At 36.2% G+C, this 21,474-nt stretch overlaps 1 protein-coding gene across 2 annotated transcripts in view; it reads left to right on the forward strand.

Moving 5' to 3' along the window:
• OLA1 (Obg like ATPase 1) overlaps window positions 1-21,474 on the forward strand; it is a 104,332-nt gene that overhangs the window by 31,839 nt on the left and 51,019 nt on the right. For both annotated transcript variants that reach the window (XM_076342590.1, XM_076342591.1), the window contains one exon: window positions 18,739-18,914. In XM_076342590.1, coding sequence (XP_076198705.1) covers window positions 18,739-18,914 — 176 coding nt within the window. The remainder of the gene's footprint in view (window positions 1-18,738; window positions 18,915-21,474) is intronic.

Genomic DNA, 21,474 nt, shown 5'->3' on the forward strand with positions numbered 1-21,474 from the left:
TTCATATCATTGCAGCAGTTATGCTTGCTTCAAATTCTTTTTTTGGTAGCAGAAAAGTCTCTTGTTGATTTGTGGTGTGTTTCTAACCTTTTTGAAGTTTCTGCATGATATTTTCATAAGCTCTGAACATCAGGGTTTTCCTGCCAAATGAAAGGGAAAGAATCTTAGATGGGTAACATTTTCTTTCTGTGTTATGTGATATGATTTTTTTATCCCTGATCCAATTTAGGTTAGAACATTTCATTATGTAAAAAGGTATGTATAGTATTCTTTGTCAGGGTTGTTACAAAAAGGGAAAAATTGAACAGTGAACTGTGTCTTCATAACAAACTTAAACTGGTTTGAAATCGTAAGGTTACTGAAAAATAGGATGTAACTCTTAAGAGATCTTCTTTTTCTATCAGATTCTCCTCTTTCAACTAGCAGGTGATGTGAAGTGTGCTAGGACAATTCTTCTGGCCTCTGGCTTGCTCCTGTCAGCCCTCTTTCCCGCGGGCAAATGGCGAGCAGGCTGCAAGTTGAGTGAAACTTCATGAAGTGATGGTGGTGCTTGATTTGCTGTTCTGGGGAGCCATCTATACCAGTAGTGTTAGAGGCGTCTGTGTAAATGCTTAAATATTGTATATGCCTTTTTCATGTCCTTTGAAATTTGGGGTTTTTTTTGGTCATCTATCTTTCATCTAATGTGAAAAAGTGTAAGTATTGTGGTTCAGCATCTACTGAGAGTCTACTAGGTTTAGAAACCCTAAAATAATTCCATATATTTTTATAAAAATGATAGGCTCTTCGGGATAGATGAGGTCCAAGACAAATGCTACATGATAGCTTTTGGGAAAAAAATTGCAAGGAACCTTGCTACGATAATTGGATGAAGTTTTTTTTTTTTTATAGATTTAAGTGCTGATGAACAAGGGCTTTCTTCAGGGACTTCAAAAATTGCCAGAAGCATGATGGCCAGTATGGTCCTTTTCTTTTGGAGAGTTTCTTTGAAAGTCAGAGTGTTTTGAGATGGTGAGGATCTTCATTCTGTCTAAGAATGATTTTTAGGCTTATTTTATCAGGAAAATAAGACCAATGTCAAACCAGACCTTGAACAAAAGATGTTGCATGCTGGAATTAGCAATCGAGATCATCTTTTTTGGAGTCCTTTCTGACTGCTCGTGAGTTTGACAGTTTATATCGCAACCTATTAAAAAAGTTGTGGTAGCGGTGATGTTTAAAAAGGCAGTGGTCAAGTGAAGGATGACAACATTAGTATTGATTATTTTTCATTCTGAAATTTTGGATTTCAAATACTTTTTTTTTTAAAATCAGAGAGGGAATGTTTTAAGATACGTTTCCTCGTGCAAAAAGGCAATTTCTGGTGGCCTGCTTGAATTTTTTGCTGCATGATACAAATGTTCATACTGACATTCATATGTAGAGAACCGTGGATATTTACCTTGAGAATTTGAGCATACCTTTATATAGGCACTTCTTTTGGATTTCAAAATTAAAAAAACCCTGCAAAGCTGTACATACTGTTGCCAGCTTATAGTGACTAAGAAACTAAGGCAATACTGCGGAGACAGGCAGTCTGCTGTCCATTCGGTGGTGGCCACATGTTTTTGCTTGTGTGCTGTCCTGTGCCTGTATGCAAGCACAAAACTAATTGTGGTTGTGTGCCAAACTTTATGGAAGGCCCGATCTTGTTTGAACTAATTTGCAGCTGCAATCCTTGTGTTTGCCCAATCGTGAAACTGTGGGGAAAGCTAATACACCTTCTTATGCACTGTGTTTGGAAAGCTTAGCAAAGAATGCGAGTGACACAAAATAATTCCTGATGTTGAAAAATTATGTTAAATAATAATAATTAAAAAAAAGATACACATATCTAGAAGCTGGTGAATAATGGTGGGGTACAAATAGTGGGGAAAAAATATCAGAAGATATTTTCTTATGAAAGTATTGGTCTCCAAAGAGACTATTTGCTAGGGCTGTGTGTGCGCGCACAGTTTTACCTAGCAAGCATTTTTAGGTGTTATTGTTAATACAGACAAATATGAAATATAAAATATGATGTAATAAATAGAAGGTGGGTTTAAAAATAGCATGTAAAGGTAAGATATTGCCACTGTTTTAAAGTGCTAATTCAATTGCAAAACATAAAACAATTATCTAACAAAGTACGCCACTGAACTGATGTCTCAAACATTTAAAGAACACAGTGGCTGTCTTGGCAGCTGTCCCCTAACTTCTGCCCAGGGTGCCATCATCACAGCTCGAGTTGTTCTTTGCTGCTTGTCCCTAGCTGCAGTTCAGGTGCTGTGGTGATGGCAAAATACATCTTACTGCCGTGAAAATAGTGAAACTGTATTAGTTCTTTAACTCTGCATGAATAAGGATAATATAGAGGTTGGGTGTGTTTGCAAATTCTGAGCTGTCCTGAGGGGTGCAACAATTTGTATTAATGGTGCTTGCCCTACATGAACCACGTGGTGAAAGGGTAGTCCCTAAACCACTTACCTAACTGTGCATAACTTGCATTGACATTTTTAATTCATGAAGTACTGTAATTTCAAATTCCTAAGTTGAAGTTTTTAATGTTTTAAACAAAAAGGTTTATAACAAACTGTTCCTTATGCTGTGGTACTTTATAACATCTTTGTCTTTTTCTATCATTAAGAAAAGTGTTTCTGTAATGTTAATTAGCTAGTAACTGCTGTTTTCAGTGTGCTTTAATTACCATATGTTGCTTGATTATATGTTATGAAATAAACTTAAGGTTATTCTAGATTGTTAAACGGTGAGCTAATATATAACTACTGTGCTTAAGATGAGGTTTTTCAGATACAGTTGTGGGGATATTGGGAGGAGGAAAAGCTAAAAATGCAGTCTCATTCTTAGTATATGAAGACAATTTTAAGAATTGCCTCCTAGATTTTAAAATTACTATTTACAAGAAATATCTGGTAAAATACTATGAGAATACTTTGAATCATAACTGTGCATAATCATAGAATAGATTGTAAAGATGTAACTCTCAGATGATTTGTGTGTGTGTTACTAATAGGCATCCTTTGCTGACAGTCTAATTGTACAATGCAAGATACTTATCATTTACTATCACTTAAGAATTTTTAAAAAGTGCTCCTGTTAAAATTACATTTAGTAATAGCTACATTACTAGTAGATAAATTACACGTATGTAGTTCTGTCTGCACATGTAAGTATTGCTGCAGTGACAGCTGTACTTTTTAATTAGCAAAATGTTTAAATAACTTGGTGCTCATGGGCAGTTTTATATTCAATTTCAGATAGAACAATGATAAATAAAAGGTTGTACTTAATGGTTATGTTATGTTTGGCCAACAGACAAAAAAAGTAAGCTAAACTTTATAGATGAGTTAAAACTTCTGATAACATACATTTGATTACCTTCCATATTAAAATAAAGAAGTTGAAAAATTTTTTTGAGCAAAATTTTTGAATATTGTAAAATATATCCTGTAACTTCTTTGTCTCCTTTAGGAAGATATTTGCAGTAGTTTTTATGTTAGCTATTGACGTAACTGATCTAACACTGGAAACCACTAAGAATTTTAATATTGTTCATGTATAATTGCCTTAATCTCTGGTCTTTGCAGGAGATGGTGCTTTACATACTCAAGAGGTTTTTTCCATGGTGTTTCTTTCTCAGATTGCTAGAATAAAATCCGTATTTGTTTCAGTTGATTATACATAGAAATAAACAGTTTACATTTTCAGTTGATGCATAACTTTTTCATTTGCTTTACTGTATCTTAAATTCTAGCTTCATCCCTAGTTGAATTTTGTGGTTATGTTCACATACCTCCCCTCAGATCTTCAAGAAGTTCAGTGTAAGCAGCTGTATAGCTCTGATCGTGAGCTAACTTTGCAAATGGTGCAAAATATATGAAGATAAATCCTGTAGTGTGCCAGTTTATTCCCCCAAAGATTTTTGTCATAATTTCTTTTACAGAAATGTTTTCAAAATGACTTCGCCAAAAATATTAACTCTCAATAAACCACCAGTCAATAAATCATTGTATTCAAGACCTTTTCGTTTTGTGGGTTTTTTTAATAAGTTTCTCTTTTTAAAGAGTTTTTCTTTGAAGTAGAGTAAGAGTATGGCTCAACAATGTCGATACCTAGGAGGATGAGGTCAGTTGGGGGGTTGGTTGGTTGTTTTTTCCCTGTAGCCTAATAAAATGTGGCATTTTAAGTGCTGTAGAGAGGGTCTCAATTGTGGCTGCTCTCGCAGTTGAGTAACTGCTTAGGGACACAGAAGATGCATTTTTTTTCATTCAAAGAAAATAAAACAATTAAGTGTTCCTGCCTCTACAAATGTTATAAAATGTAAAATACCTGTTAATTTCCCTTATTTCACTATTCATAGTGGACACTGGGGCTTTGGAACAGGTGGGTCCTTCTGTTGTTTCTTTTAAGTTTGATACATTTTACAGCAGTTGTTGTTTTAAGTATCAAAGTCTCACTGTCAAGTCACCAATCGGTAATTTTTTTTTTTAACTAAACTTACTGCTGATCCTGTTAAATACTACTGGTGGCATTTTTGTATGGAAAGTTGCAAGTCTTCTGGATTCTTTAGTCACCAGATAACTTGTGTTTATGTAGTTAGTGATTATTCACTACTGCATTTTGATGCTTTGTACTTTGATGATGTAGTAACAAGAATAAAGTATTTCTAGAGTTAACCTTACAGAGTTGTTTAGGGTGGGGAAGAGTATGGTTGGTGTTTTTTTTTGAGGGGTGGGAATTTGATGAACCATCATTATTAATATAGTAGACAGTGTATAACTGAGATTTTAAAACATTTCAATTTAACTTGTATTTAAGGTTGATTAAAAATATGAATGAATTAACGAGGGCTTTAGGTGAAAAGGTTTTCAAGTTTAAAGCTTTTGTGCCCCTGATGGGATTATTTCAGTGGTTGACTGAAACATTTAAGAGAAGGAAAATGTTTCTTTAACTTTAAACAGAGGGAATTGAGTTGGGAATTGGGAACAGAAGGGAAAAAAAACTTTAAACCCCCCTCTGATTATGATTATCATGAAACTGAGCTTTGCTTCGAGATTTTAACCAATGCTATGTTTTTGTAATTTAATTGGTATTTATTTTCTCAGACGTAACTGATTTGGATTTTTTAGAAGATGCCTATAACAAACTGGATCCATTAATAAGTAACTCATTTACAGCATTATTGTACTCAGTCGTGAGAAGTTTAATTGCAGTTTGCTTCCATCATTTTTCTTGACAGCTGTTGAAAATAATGTGGTAGAATTGGATTTATACCGACTTTTAGGAAGCAGATATTTGTTCAAAAGCAGTCGGGGAGTGCAAAGATCCATGCCAATATTCAGAATTCATATTTCCCTTGAATGGAAGGTTGTGATAAAATGGTACATGGTGTGTTTTCATTGCCTGTTGAAAGACTTTCATGCAGTTAAAATAAGCATTTTGATGGTGGTTGAATTAAGAGTTTTTGTCAGTCTCTTCTCATCATGGATGATTAGACTAAAACGTCTGCTTGTCTTGACTTGAGATCACCACAGCTTCAGATAACATGCTTTGTGATTGAAGGTCGAAATATTTTGAATTCTAATAGGCTGCAAGATGAATTGCTTGAAATAGACTGTAAAATTTCAAGGCTTCCTTTTCCATCTGCTGTGAAAAGAACCATTGGGAATGGTTGAGCTTGATGATCATAGAATTACGGGATGGTGATTCTAAAACCCTCAAAGGGAAGTTGCTATGGAGATCTAGTTCCAAACTGTGAAATGATTCACCTCTGAAAGGCTTCAGGGTCTGAGAAGCTGAACACATCATTGTTCAGGTGGTCATTGGTTAGGAAATTGCTGGTGCCTGTGTAATCAGCACTCCTGTGGTAGTTAACGATCTAAAAAGGTTTGTTCTGAATGATGTGGGACAACAGCAATGTGCATAAGATGGCTTCTCTCAATCATAGTTTGCTCAGCCTGGTGCTTGTAAAAATACAGTGAGCTAAATGGCAGAGAAATGAACTGCTTCATTGAGGAAGTCTTTTAAAAACAAAATTCTTTTCTGTGATGGATTTGACATCTAAAGTAAAAGGAGAAGAACTGTTTCAGCTTAAAAAGCTGTGGTTAGATGTTGCAAAAGTATCACATTTATATATTTATTTTGCAAGGAGCAGAATGGCAGGGCTGTGTATTTGTGTTTGCTCGCAGGCTAAAGGAGTAGAACTGTTGGAAATGAAGATTTCTACCCAGTCACACCTCGGGAACATAATGAAGTAGCCTCGATTATGCTCATACTGCTGTTGTCCCGTGTCCTCCCGCACCCCCCCCTTCCCAATTTTAGGGCCTGCCAGACACTGTACTTTGACAATCACGGAAAAAACCCACCCTGTATATCCAGGATTCAAGTTAATCAAAGCATATGTTTTCTTTCTTAGTTTCTAACTTATGTGTGTGTTTTCAGGATAGTGAAAGGGAATAAACGGAAACTGTTTGCATACATGCATAAAGCAATGCATTTTGTCAACTACTGCTAAAATTTGCCAGCAGATTCTTAAATTACTTGGAAACTTGAACGTACACAGAAGTATTTAATGTGCTTTTTCAAGGAAGGCAGAAGGTATTTGTTTAGTGTACAAGTAGCTACTGACTATAGCTGTCCGTACCTAATTGAACATAAAACATTTGTTTGACCATATGAGATCTGGATAAAGAAGTTTGTGTTGTTATTTCTTGCATATCTGTTCAGTATCACCCTTGTCACAGGTTCTGTTAATGGGATTGAGTAAAGAAGACCCCACTGGCTACTAGATGGTGCCAGATAGTTACAGAACACAACTGACATGTTCCACGATGTAGTTGTCATTGAAGTAAAATGTTACTAGAAAGAAAAGCAAATCCCTGGGTGTTAGGGATTCCTTCACTGAAAGAATGTACAAAATCCTGAGTTCTTTACTTCCCATGTAACTGTTCAGCCAATCTATAGCAAATAATGTGCTTAGTTTTCTGTTGGGATGCTGTTTTGAGTTTTATAAGGAAGAGGAAGGGACTAACATCCAAAGTAAAATACTAATATTGAGTTTTGTCTGGTTAACTGTTACATTAAGATTTGAACATTGCACAGGAAATATTGCAAACCCTCTTCATCAAATAAGATGCAAATTATATATTACCTTTTGTTTTCAATATTTCAAGTGCTGTTCTAAAAAGATCATTTGATATTTCTTGTGATTCCAAGCCTGTACCGTTATGTGAGGTCCTAAGAACTGTGACATCATCTTTAATTTGTGAAAAGTAATCATTGCGTGTGAAAAATCATGTATGAAGAACAAACTGTTTCTTAACCAGCTAATGATTTAATTTTTATTATTATTACTATTAACAGGATTTCTATTAATAGAAACCAGATAGGCAGCACTCTGTCAAAATTTGAATTAATTTGCAAAGGATATATCTGGATGAACTTTATTGCTACCTTTGCATTAAGTTTATGCATTACGGTATGAATGTGGGCCAGAATGTCCAGAGGGAAGGTTGTATGATGAGGTACATTTTTATAAGGAAAATTTACTGACAGTCTTTTTGCTTTTGTTTTTAAAGATACTTTATTCACTTAGCAACACAGCACTTCATTACAAACTTATGTAGGCCATATACATACATAATGGCAGTTATCAAACAATTTTTGCTTGTTTAAGTCTTTATCAGCTCTCATTTTTTTTAATACGTTGGCTGGTCTTTCCTCAAGCGTGTTTACTCCTCCTCACCTTCATTGTGCAACAAAACAGATCCTCAAAAGAGAAACATTCAGATGTGGAGAATAAGGTTCTTCGTTAACACGTGATAAGCTGAGTTTACAACTCCTTATAAATACCCTTCTTCTAAAAAACTCGGTTACTGTTTTTGTAAACAATGACTGATCTGTAAACATAACTTAGTTTTTTCCACTCTGCCAAATTCCATAATCCATTTTTATAGCATTTTTGTAAGGCACTGCAAGAAGAAGTTTGACAGTTTTTAGTGCTCTTGTTTTATCATAATGACGATATAATTTTGTTTCAGAATATTTGGGAATGGCTTAGATAACTAACCTCTTGAACATGAAAACTTGTCATTATTGAGTTTTACCTAGGTATTTATATAGCTTAAGACATTGTTTTAAATGTTTTTGAAGAGAAGTTGCCTCATTGAAATGATTTTACACCTTTGTTGTGGGTTCCAGGAGGGTTGTAATTTTGCATTCTGTGCTGAACTGTTCATTCTCTGTTCATTACTTTACAAAGACTAATAACCCTCCAAGGTGTTGAAGAATGCAGAACAGAGAGTTGAGCTGGCTCTGCACAGGAGCCACGGTGGGCTCAGCAGAGTTTAATGGCTTGGACTTTGTTGCAGCATTAGGTAACCAAAGTGGTTCAGTAGGAGTACAGTCGTGGTAACCGCTATGCAGTGCTATGCCAGACCCAATAAAAACTTCAGGGCTCAAGTGGTTTTTTTGATATTTCTGCATCTTTGGCATAGTCAATCTGTGACCCAGCTAAATTGTCCATGAATAATTAAAATGTTCCCTGTCTATCTGGTCATTCAAGGCCAGATAGACCTGCCCTGTGGGTTTCTGCTGATGGCTGCTAGTTGCTATTCATGATCTGTGTAAACATATTGTCTTAAAAACACAGTTACTGTTAGCAATTACGTTTTGTAATGGTGACTTAGAGATTCCAGTTAAGACTGACACACTGTAGAGCTTGGCACTGAGTGTTCCTAAAGAGAAGACCTTGATGACTGACCTTCAGAAAGAAGGGGTAAAATGCACCACGGAGATGGTGATGGTGGAAGGAATATGAATACACAATTATACATATAGGCATATTTCTACTTTCCAAACAGTTTCTGCTTAGGAACCATGTTTTTGTACAGTGTAGACGCCATCAGATTGCGCATACATGAGTTCCAGTCTACTTTTGAGTAGGAACATTGTCTTCTGGAACAGTCTGGATATGTAGTACACAGAGACATGTTAAAAGTTATCCACTGATGTTTGTGGACAGACCTTCCTGCGTGCACTATCCTTTATGCAGGTGGTGCTGCATGGGAGTGCTCACCAGGGAGGGTGATACTGCGGAGACTCTCCTTGTTCCCGTTTGCTTCTCTTTTCACGACTTAAACTCACAAAGGAAGGTTTTCAGTCATTAGAACAGAAAGTAACATAAAGCAGAGCGTGGCTGAGCTCAAGTTGACAAGAGCACTTGTCTCCGAAGCAAACGTTTGCATTCTTCAGCCTTTTTGGCTTTTGGACATTTTGCAGTGGTCCAGGGTAGGTGCCAAATGCCCTTCTTCTTCCAATTGACACAGTTGTATTTTGGAAAAATCTGAACAGAGAGGCTAGTTTTTCCTAGGGAATTCTTATTTTAAACAATTTGTGTGTTATGTCAGCCATCTCAAAAAGTTTTACATCGAGTGCTGCTCTTCCTAGTGTTTTCTGATAGTGAGTCCATGCAAATTACCATGCACTGTCATCCTGGGTAAAGTGTGTTGCAAGAAGAGTAACCAAGGAGTTTGTCCCAAGCGCTATTTGGTGGGCAGTGCGGTGATAGTATTTCAAATATATGATCAAGGGCAGTCAGAGTGAGCCCTCGGCAAATGGAGGCATGAAGGGCTCAAAGATTTATTCCTTCAGCTGTCAAATAATGTCCTTTACCCAGCGTGACCAACTTGATAGCAAATCTCAGCAGGTAGAAGGTTTTATCTGTGGAGTGTTGACTACATCCCAGTGGTGCTAGGATGAAAGAGTAATGGCAAGTAAACACATTTTACATCTGAAATAAATCACTAATGCTTGTCAGACAGACTCAAGGGTAAGGGCTCCAGAAGAGGATTTTACAGAGAAGCTCATTGGAGTGACTGTCTTGCTAACAACTTTTCTCTGTTAAAACTGCTTCCACCAGGAACAGAATTGTGGTGGTTCTGCCGACTTACGTGTCCTGAAGTGAATTGCTTTGCCTCAGTGTTTCCTGGGGAGGTTATAATTCTAATTTCTGACCTTGTGCAGTACTCGCTTGATGAGTACTTTTATGCAAATGTAAAGTCTTTGTATGCTCAAGAAGTTGATACTACAGTCATTTAAAATCCTGTATTGCTGGTACATGCTCTCATTGTGTGTTTGCCGGTGCAGAAATAGACTTGGCCTTTTTTTGTCAAATACTCCCAATAGATTTGATGTTGAAAGAACTGCCATTCAGCTGCCATTTCAGACTTTTGGGGAGGGGCGCTTGATTTGCGCTCTCTTGACTGGTGCGGTATTAGGGCTCAGCAGGGTAAATGTAGCTGCTTATCTTTTATATAGGCAAGTAATGAATTTGAGTCCTAATACCGCACCAGTCGAGAGAGCCCAAAGCAGCTGCTTTTGCCTTCCTGTGTCTGTATAGCCATATGGTACGCATAAACTGTAACGTTGTGTTCAAAGTAATTAATGCTGCAACTAATATTCTGAACTCTTTTTCTGTTGCTAAAAATCAGCTAAACTTGAGAATAAAAACAAGTGTTTTTAATGGGAATTAAAACCTTTTCTTATATTTCTACGATGCAGGTAAAACAAAATAATTATTGCCACAGTGACTGCTTGCATTTTAAATAAATTTATACATATTATTTAAAAAAAAAAATCTAGTTAACTTTAAAATATGTAAGTTTTCTTGTCATTTAGGGTTCTGTGAAGCTGATCATCAAGAGGGTTGCAAATCATTGGCGGTTTCTATTTTCAGAGTTCCACATCCCAGAGTAATTTGCTTTAATTTCACCCAATTTAACCTATACTTCACACCATCACCATTCAGCTTTAATAGCTATGTTCTATGCATAAGAAAAGCAGATAAATGTCCACAATTAGACTGCGAGTGATTACAACTAGTTAGGCTTTATGAAGACAAAACTTAAAGGGCTGTAGCACAAAACAAAGCCACAAAAGATGTCTGAAAAAAATCTTTCTTCAGAAGTCAAGGTTTACTACAGCATTTTATTTAATGTTTTTTGTACTTGATTTTGCTTATGTTGAAGATGTAGGCAGGTGCACCTTCTTCAACTGAAAATTACTCTGCTTAAAGAATATTAGGTTTGTGTTACAGGTGATTAATTTCACTTGAAATTAGCTTGCAAGGGAAAACATGCTAAACCTACTTTATTTGTTGGTTCTTTGTTAACACGTGCTACATTTAAGAAGCTGTAAAACGTTGACTCTGACAGTATTCTTTTGCCCTTCTAATCATGAGTATGCATAGTAAAATGTACCCATCATCAAAGTTTAATACATTCTATAACGTTAAATGTACTTGTACCTCAGTCAGAAATGGCGGTATCTTTTACCGTTTAAATCTTTATAATACTGATGATAGCATGTCAAGCCAGTCTAAGTACAGATATTATTTATAATTTAATGTTTTTTGACACTTGTAGTCTTGTTTCTTCTGATAGCTCAAAGAAATACCCTGCTTCTAGCCCCCCACCCAAGTTATCCTGTTTTATTTCTTTTTGTTCTCTCCCCCATTCCCACCCCAGTAAGTGGCCAGATAGATATTATTGCTCATTTATTTCAGGGCTTATAACAGGGTATGTATGTGTATTGTGATGTGCCATATCAGTCTGTGACGAGCAGCTCTTTTTGATAATAGTTGTTGAATGTATGCTGGAGAGGAAGTGCAAGTATCAATTATTCTCTAGGTCTGGTTTTTGGTGGTGTTATTAAACATTCTTTTCTAGCTTATTGACAAAAAAACTGATGGGAGTTTCAGCTTGTGATGCCATTTAGATTCTGATCAAATTGTAAATATCCCTCTTAATTACAGCATAAAATATACCAACGTAGTTGCTTACCTTTTGTAAACAAATACAAGACCTGAAATGCTGTTATGTGGAGCTTAATATTAGCCAAATATTTTGTTCCGTTTTACTTTAAGGATAAGGATAATTAAAGAAATGAAGCGACTGATATATCAAATATAAATTAATCTTGAAGATATTCATTAATTTCCATAATTGCAATTACGAGAAGAATAAGGTAAGTCTAGTAGTATTACTTTGATTTGGTTTTTAGCATCTCGGTGGCAGCTTGGAGCAGCTAGAAACAATAAAGTTTAGGCTATAGGCAGCTTCGTTTTTGTGTCAAACTAGTTTTATATGCTATATCATAAAACTTTCAGTCCAATCAGCAACTACATTTAAATACTGCAAATTGTGGCAGCAAAACAATAATTCTGCTGATTAGCCCCTTTCCATTTCTTGTAAGTGAACTGTTTATGCTGTTGAGTACCTTTTGAAAAAAGAAAAAGCCAAAACAGCCTTGATTAGTCAAGGAGTAATTGGATGACTTGATTTTAGCAAGAGAATGAATTGGTTGATGATAGCCTGTAACTAAGTGTAGTGGTTCTGTTCAGATGAATACATAACATACAGTCATCAGATCTTGACAGGTATAACATAAGCAATGCAAAAATCTCTGGAGGCTGAGAGGTAAATTTTGTCAAAGAATTTTGAAGCTGATTCTTGAAAGAAATGGAAAGAAACGTGCATGCCATTAGATGATACTGTTTAAAATGTGGCATTTGTTACTGCTGTGCTGTATACATATTTATCTGCTATTACTTTTGCGTGTGAAGAAAAGATGTAGTCTGTGTGTCCTGGCTGCCATCAAGACCTGACAAATAGACGGTTCCTGCGCTTCCTCCAGGAAAAAACAGGTTTCACATCATCTCCAGCCAGTCATTCCATTTTCTGGATCTTTTTTATCTAGTATCACTTGAAAGCAAAGTGTAGAACCAGCTATCACCGCGTTACTTCTTTAATGCTGCTTTTAAAATATTTTTGGGCCCACCACACTTGGACCCAAACAGCCCAGATAAAGTGCTCAGCCGAAGATAAACCCTTCCCTGAAACTGAAGAATCCTTTAGGCTTCAGCCCACTGGCAACAGAAGAGGGAGCTGGATGTGGCAGTGATCATTTCCAAGCTCCTCATTTCTAGTAACTTCAAGTTAAGTCATTACTTTTGGTGCTGTTAGATGGCAAAAGCAATTCTGCTGCTGTGTTATGCTTTACTATTTTCCCATCTAAATACCAGCCTTGTTTTAATAGCAATATCTCCATGCCACTAAAACATTATGGGGATTTACCACAGCAGGTTTGTTTACTTACAGCAAGCTTGATGTTTCTAACTCTGTAATCTTTGTTCTTTTACCCTTATAGAAGTGGCAGGGGTGTATCTTTCAAGCTAGAGTGCAAATCTGTCAGCATTTTCTGGGAGATTATTTGAAAAAAGGCTTATAGCTAGGATACTTAAAATGTAGAAGAAAGAGGTGGATTCTGTTCAACTTCCTTTTGACTAACTTCTGATAAAAATATACTTTACCTCTGGTGGAATACACGAGACATCAAAGAAGTCGTAATCAGTTTTTTTAAATAATGAAATTACTGATTAGGGCTTCCCAGTTGACCTTTCTGTATTGCTGTATGCTTAGCTTAGTTGTTGACAAACAGATACTTCTTTGGGGAAATTCTTGACTAAGTCTATTTTATGTATATACTTTTTCCTCCCCATATGGTAAACTGATTCTTTTTTTCTCTTATAGTAGTATGCTATAGTTTCCTGTAGTAGAAAGAGGGCAGTTTTGGAGCACAGACAGTATAACTTTAGGAAGTAGGCAAAAGGAAGGTGCCATGGTTTGGGGTAATGTTTGAGAAATGCCGAGTCCTTCTGTTCTAAAAGCAAATGCAGTTGATGAAGACGTGGGAAGAACAATAGATTTTCATTATATTCATTGGAGAAGGTAATTGTCCATAGATCATACTGTCTTGAGAATGCAGTGGTATGGCTAGTTTTGGAGAAGTTCATATTAAATATCTTTTTAAATTAGTATTTTTTTTTTCTGGAAATAAGTAAATAAAGTGGCATAGTTAGATCAGTTTATTGTTTGATGAAATTCCAGAATATCACAACATCTTTTTTTAAGACAAATTTTTTAGCACAAGTTTGAAAAAAATGATTATTTTTTTTTTTAAATGAAAACTTTGGAAGCTAGAACACAGAGCTCAGTAGCCAGTAGCCTGGCAGGTGTGGGTATGCTGCAGAGGATAGTGTGTACACAAGTTTCTAACCTTGGAAAGGTCCCTCATATTTACAGAAGTTGAACCCTCATTATGTCAATAAGGAGACAGACACACTGTGTTTGAAGTTTACCATATTTAAACACAGTTTATAATCAGCCCATAATCAGAATGGGTTTTATCTCTGACAGATGACCGTGTTTGCGCTCTCTGTTCTTCTGCAACTATCCCATTCTAGTCCTTTTCTTCCTCACCTGGATGCCCTGTTGGTTTGATTTCAGGGAACCCTTCCCCCTTCCTTTTTCTCCCAAGCTCTCTTGAGCTAGTAATCAGTTTGAGATCAAAATAAGACTACCAGGTCTCCTTTTCTCCCTCTCACCATTATTTTTACTCACTGATTCTGTTGTAATCAGTGATCAGTATCAGCCAAGCCAATATCAACATTTCTTTGTCAATGTTTATTTTTCATTTGCCTTCGTCAGAGCGCTACATGTCCATAAACTAGTTGGTATACTTTTTCTGTGTGATACGGAAGATAATCTTACTTGTTCCTTCAGAAAACTGAAATTCTCATCAGTTTGCTGTTATCTTGCATCTCAAGACCTACCTCCCATCCTCCCTGCTTCTTCCAATTCAGCGTATTTTAGTGGGTTCTTCTTATTTTCAACAGGCTGCTTTTTTACATAGTGCTCTATATCAACTGCTTATACTACTGCTTACTCAAGGTTCATGGCCTATGTCCACCTTGTGCATCTTGTTCATCGTACAGGTGTTGCACTATCTTTAATTGGACAGCGATGTCATTCTTAGTCCCCTATTTGTTATATTTTAAAATAGAGCCTTTGAGCTTTCTGTTTTGCTGCTGTGTGTGCTGGAGGGAAGGAGGGGTTATCATATCATCTTCCCTAACAAAAGAGAGTTAAAGGCCTTGCTTGACAGAGGAATTTCACTCACTAATAAAGCAAAGGCAGAGACACATATTAATAAATAGCAATATATTGTAAACAATCTATATCAGGTAAGATTTGTAGATTAATATTATAGTTACTTTCATCTTTGTAAGTTGCAAAAATATACACGTTTTCTGGTACGTCCTATTTCTTGAATCGGTTTTACAACTCTATTTTTTCCTACCACTTTACATTTTTATATAGACTATTTTTTAAACCAGGGACTGAGGAAAATGTTATTCTAATAGTTTAACTTTGCTAATTTCTCACAGTTGTACTTTTTCCAAGAGATCTCATCTCTCGCACAGAGCCTAATTCCGAAGGTTACCACCAGTTCCTGGTTGCTAAGTCTGCATTCAGCTCTGCAGACCAGAATTGAATTCCCTACAATGCTTAATGTGATTTGTGCTAGACTATCATTACAAAGCAGGCTTGAGGCTGGCATAATGGATTGCCCAAGATACATCCCACATGGATATTGAGATGAAGTTATAACTAAAGCTCTTTCATCATAGCAGTGTCTCTCTCCCTTTTCCTTTCCTTCTTCCTTGAGTGTCCCATCGTCTTGCTTCTGGCTAGGCTGTCAGTGAGAGGCTGAGCTGTTTTAGGTTGATGACTGAAGTTGGCATTGACAAACCCTGAACAAGAGATCCACAAAAAAAAAAGCTCAATGCCTGTTGCTTGTCAAGAAGAGTCTCTCAGTTTATGCCAAAATCTGGACATTAATGCCAGTTTAGCCTTCTGTGTATACAAAATCTTATACCTACCACTTCTTTATGGACTGTGGCTGTCTCAATGGGAAGAGATTTAAATTTCTCTCCTCTAAGTGTTCTTGATAACTTAAGGAAAAAAAAAACCTGCCATGATTAATTTAATGGATTTCCTGTCTATTTAGAAGGGAATTGTATGACCTTTGTCAGCACACCTGCTGATAGGTTTTCTCCTTTCCAAGATAGGAAAATGCACTTTTCCTCTAAATGTAGAATTGAAAATTCAAGCTCAAAATCCAGCGTTTTAATGGAATATGCAACTAGTGTTCGTTTCTTCCATGAGAAGAGTCAAGCAACCCAGTGAGGAAGAGAGAAGGCTAAATTGTTGCCTTGCATGGGAAATCATCAGCTCAGTAGAGGGGCTCCTTACCTGACCAAGCAACGGCCTGTTGCCAGACATGGGTCTCTTGTCATTGATGTTGCCTAAATGAGCTGCAGGATGGCTGCTGACACAGGCATGAGGACAGCTGACGGGAGAAGGAGGCTTGAAGAAAACTGGCAGAACATTGAAGTGTCCATGGGTTAAAGCATTTAGTGGACTGAGAAGAGAGCGAAGGTGACATATAGATTCAGTTTTATAGGGGTGGAATTACACTGAAGTAATTGGTTTTGGATGAGTAAAGAAATGGATTTTTTTTGTGAAAAGGAATGGAAAGATGTGAAGAAATGAAGATAATTGCTGAAGAAGTATTTTACTGTTGTTGAAAAAAATGGAAAAATATAACTAATATATAAGCTGTGTTTTGTTATTACTAATTCACCTTACACTTGCTTTTTCAGAAAAACTTCATTCTTCCTTAAGACCAAAACAAGCTGTTTACTTTACTTTGTATGTTCTGAATGCGAGATCTTTATAGTCATGGAGCTTTTCTCCTGGCTTTAACAGTGTGGGGGTTTTTTGTTGTTTTTTAAACCCATGGACACCAAATGCAGAAGGAAGATGTAAACAACTTGAGAATGTATTATTTAGATGGTAATGGACACTTTTTTCTTGATACAAGGAAGAAAAATAAACTTACTTTTTTAGCTGCGTAAATACTACTCATCTGTTGAGAAGGCTGGGCAGGTAGACTTTTCTTTGATCTGTATGGTGACATCTTCCTACTTTTTTTCCCCACTTTTTATTCAGTATTTTCCTTGTAAATCAGAACAGAGCTGTTAAATTATGTTTTCTAGTAATTGTTCATCCGAACAGCCCATGTCCCATTGGTTCAGGTGCGCAGATTGGGATTTATGGAAGGCAAAGGCCTTCTCTTCGTTAATTGCCTGGCGTTGGTATGGGTTAGCGTAGTGAGTTTCCATTTGACAGAGCAGCCTGTTCTCCTGTCATGGCCAGCATCAGAGTTGGATCTGTTGCTGAGGTGATTTTCCTTGTATCAAGGGAGCTCATTGATGATCTTTGGAGACAGACAGCTGATGGGAGAGGAGGGAACTTCTGGTAACCACTGTTTTAAAGACTTTTCATAAGTTTGTGTGAAAATGATTTTGACGTTTGACTGTCAACAACATTTTAAACCTGTGTACTGTGTGTTTTGATGTAAAATCTTTATTGCTAAAACCACTGTTTTCAGTAAGTTAAAAGAAAAGATGAAGTTAAGATGTGCATGACAACAAAGAACCCCAACTTTCTGTATATCAGTTAAGGAATTGTTTGTAGTTTACCCTGTTTCCTATCTTATATTTAGTAGAAGAAATGCTTTGGGTTTTTTTTTCCCATGTAAAAAAATCAGTTGATTTTCATTTTGGTAATATGACAATAAAATTATTTTTGTGGTTGGTTTCTCAGGCATATCTTTAATGTTACAGGATAGGCATGCAAATACTCTGAAAATTTATCCACAAATAAGTAATAAACTCGTTTTAATTGTTAATATTTTTATTTTTAAAATATGTATTGACTTTTTTGGAGGTGGGGTGTGTTTTTTGGTGATGCTGCTTATCTGATAATTTAAATCCTAGTTGAATTATGTTGCCAGATTGTCTTCAGAAGGGCATGAAGTCAGTACACATGTTTCAGTAATATCTGGTTGTTTTACCCTTATGTTTCCAGTTGGCAATTTGAAATTATGGCTTCAACTGCACTTTAAATATGTGATAATAGCATGTGTTTCTAATAAGGGCCAGCACCATTTTGTTCAGATAGTGTGAATGGTTGTCACTCATATATGACAAATGCACCTTCATCTGCTTCTTTGATGGCCCCCTAAAAACCATACCCTCAAATCAGGCCGATGAAATTAGCTGCTGTGTAAATTGTGTGTTTGAGTGGTTCATTATCTAATCACCGTCAGAACCACAGTGGTAAAGTAGATTGAAACAGGGACGAGGTCTGCCAGATGATTTCAGGCCTTTTTTTCTAAGCCCTGTTTCCCTTGGAAACACTAAGAGTCATTCAGAACTTCAGAATTCTTTGTCTAGAACTTCTTTTTTTCTTAATGCATAAAATTGGTCAGTCAGTGAGGGCTGCTGGGGTGATTTGTAAGGTTTTCTTTCCGTGAATCTTTTAGTCATTACTGCATGTATTAAAATGTTTGCAATGTTCAATTTAGCTACTGTGTTTGCTACTGCTAGGTTAGAAACTGTTAAATACAGTGGTACCTATTTTCAGGAAAGTGCTCTAGCCTGTTCCTATTCAGAAGAAACTCTTAAAGATGTGTTAAGTGCTATCCTGAAATGGCAAAGAACTATGCTTTGTATGTATCTGTATAAGCTTTGGATTCTGGAGTTGATACGTAAATTAACAGACTAAAACAGTATGATATAAAATATTGCAGGTGACACTTGTATACGGGCAGTATGACAGACTTACTTTACTTTTTCATCTCAAACTCTTCTGACTCTTAATAGTATGTTGTAAATATATATTTTTTGTCTTTTTTAGCTTAATATGTAATTTAAGTGTTCTTTTGTTTTAGGAGCATTTGAAGATGATGATATCACTCATGTTGAAGGAAGTGTAGATCCTGTTCGTGACATTGAAATAATCCATGAGGAACTTAGACTTAAAGATGAGGAGCTGATCATGCAGAGTATAGACAAGCTTGAAAAAGTAGCTGTAAGAGGAGGAGACAAGAAACTAAAACCTGAATATGTAAGTATAAGTATATGACCTATAAAAATAGGTCATTAAGTACTCTCTGCATTGAATTGAAATTTTTGTAGTGTTGGGTATCGTTATTGATCTCCAACATGTATAATATGAAACACTACTACTATTTTTATGTGTATTTTAAAGTAATTGTTATTATGAGTTGAAAAATTACTAGAATGAATTATTTGCTGTGTTGACAGTGTAAGATTTCACTGATAAAGCTAATTGTAATTTTCTTAAATTTAACTGTAATTTTCTTGCTGACACAGCTTTATATGAGAATTGCCAATGCTTCGTCAAACTTACATCAGTGTTTAGTTGTAATTCAAAGTCCAGCAGTCACTTCTGAATTATTCTTGCTGTTAAGTTCTAGTCTGATGTTGATACTAGTATTCCTGTAGCCACCAGGTGAACATATTTTCTTGGTGTGGTTACACTTTGTGTCTTTTAGTGCATGTTAAATAAAGACTGCTAGTTGAAATTAATTTTAGAATGTTGTTGTGGAAAGCTGCTTAAATGAGCTCAATTATCACAGGGTAGTAGGGGTGTTTATTTGTAAATTAGAAATGTATAATAATTATCAACTTCAAAGTATATTTTTGTAAATGATTATTTTACTGCCACTTGACTTTTGAGTCTGCTACACTTCGCCAATAGTCTAGTTATTAATTTTTCTTTATTTCATTAATCATCTATAAACATTTCAGGTGGTATATAAAGCGCATTCTCTAATTATTACAGCAGTGTATCAGTGTGGAAATAGACTATTTATGCTTAACGATTAAGTAGTAAAAAATACTGTTTTCTCCCATGGCTTTTTAGATAGCAAGTAGTAAGAAAAACATCGTATCAGCGCTGGTGTTTTAGTTTATCAGCATTGAAGTGCAATGAAATTTGTTGGCCCTACCTAGTGTTTGGAAGTGAATAGGAACTGAAAGTGAACATCCCTCTCCAAAATGTTCATCTTCATGATGCAGTGTTAAAAAGCACTGCTTTGGTAGCTTCTGTTGGTGAAGAACTAGTCTTCGTCTGGCTTGAAAAGTATTTTATTCCCTGATTGGCCTAAGCCAGGAAAAATAGCTATTGTTGGATGATTTGAAGGCTTTCACGTAAGCCCAGAGAGAGAGAAGCAGGTATGCTTCATTTAAGGTCTTATCTGAGATGTGTCAACCCAGCCTTGGGTACATGTGGGCAGTGATTTTTATCTTTTTACAAAAGGTTGCACCTGCTTAGAGGAACATTGTAGCTTATGTCTACAGTTTCAAATAGCATCCACACAGTCTTTCACCTTTTAATTCATCTTAAAGAAAGGGGCAAGCAAAAATCCTGTCCATAGCAAATTCAAAGTTCAGTCTAAGGCTAAATTTTACGTTGGTATGAGATGATGAAAATGAGGAGTGTTGTGATGCTGTTCTGCCGCAGTCTTGAGCTCTTCTTGCTTACTTTCTTGTGTGGCTGTCTTTGGAAACAGCTTTGCTCAGCTCCTCGTGATGGAGATGTTCTTGTCCAGTTTTTGAGTGTACCTCTCTGGATGCTTTGAGGGTTTCATATCATATTCTATGTTCTTCCTGTGCTAAGGAAGAAGTTAGCACTTTTGTGATTGCAAAGAGACATAACTGAAATGTGTTTCAAATAAAATTCTTAATAGTCATCCTGTAACGGTAAAGGGTGGTAGGTACAGTTACTGTTGTATGGCAGAGCTGCTCTTACTCATTTTTTAACAACAGGAAGTTGGTATGTGTTTGAAAACAGAAAATGTCAGATTATTCTCAAATCAAGGGAGACAGTTAATAAAAAACTCAGTTATAGAAATGTAATTTTAATTAAAGAAAACTTTAAAATCTGCATTATTAATCTGTCTTTATCCAGCTTCAGTTTCTCATCCTTCTCTTTACCTCTTCCTTCAGTCTCCTATTATTTCATCTGTAGTTCATGCATCAAAATGACTTTGTCATCTTGTGTTTGTAACTTACACTTCCTGTCATTCTTTTTTTTTTTTTATCCTTTCTTTATGAACACATGCACAGAAAACACAAGGTTCTTGAAGTCGTGTTGCTCCGCCAGTTCTGTTCTCAGTAACAGCTGGTACACTTGACTAGTCTCAGCTGAGTTTGTCAACAACAATAGAGGTTTCAAAGGCATTAAATCCCTTTGTTTCATGGAAAGAGGTGGCTGAACAGAGTGGAGAGGCACAAATTAATGCTCCCCTTGAGACAAAGGCTGCATGTAGGAACTACAGTCACTAGGGAATCTCTTCAGGGAAGTGCTGTGGGGCATCACGTCTGTGAGTCCTGCTGATCTTGGACCTTCTTGCTTGTCTTCCTTTGTGACTTGTATGCTTGAATTGTAAGGTAGACAGTAGACCTTAGTAAAATGGACTCTTTTAATGGTAAAGGCCTGTGAAAGCTCTGCCTGGTTATTTTTCTTTTCCTGATAAATCAACCCTTAGGCCTAGTTACACAGCTTCTACAAATAGATTTGTGTAGTTGTAAGATTGTAACAGCAATTCTTGGGCTTTTCCAGCCACTAGATGGGTTTATTTAGATGTTCAGTCATTGGG

Source organism: Aptenodytes patagonicus, chromosome 6, assembly GCF_965638725.1.
Source record: "Aptenodytes patagonicus chromosome 6, bAptPat1.pri.cur, whole genome shotgun sequence".
Taxonomy (NCBI): domain Eukaryota; kingdom Metazoa; phylum Chordata; class Aves; order Sphenisciformes; family Spheniscidae; genus Aptenodytes; species Aptenodytes patagonicus.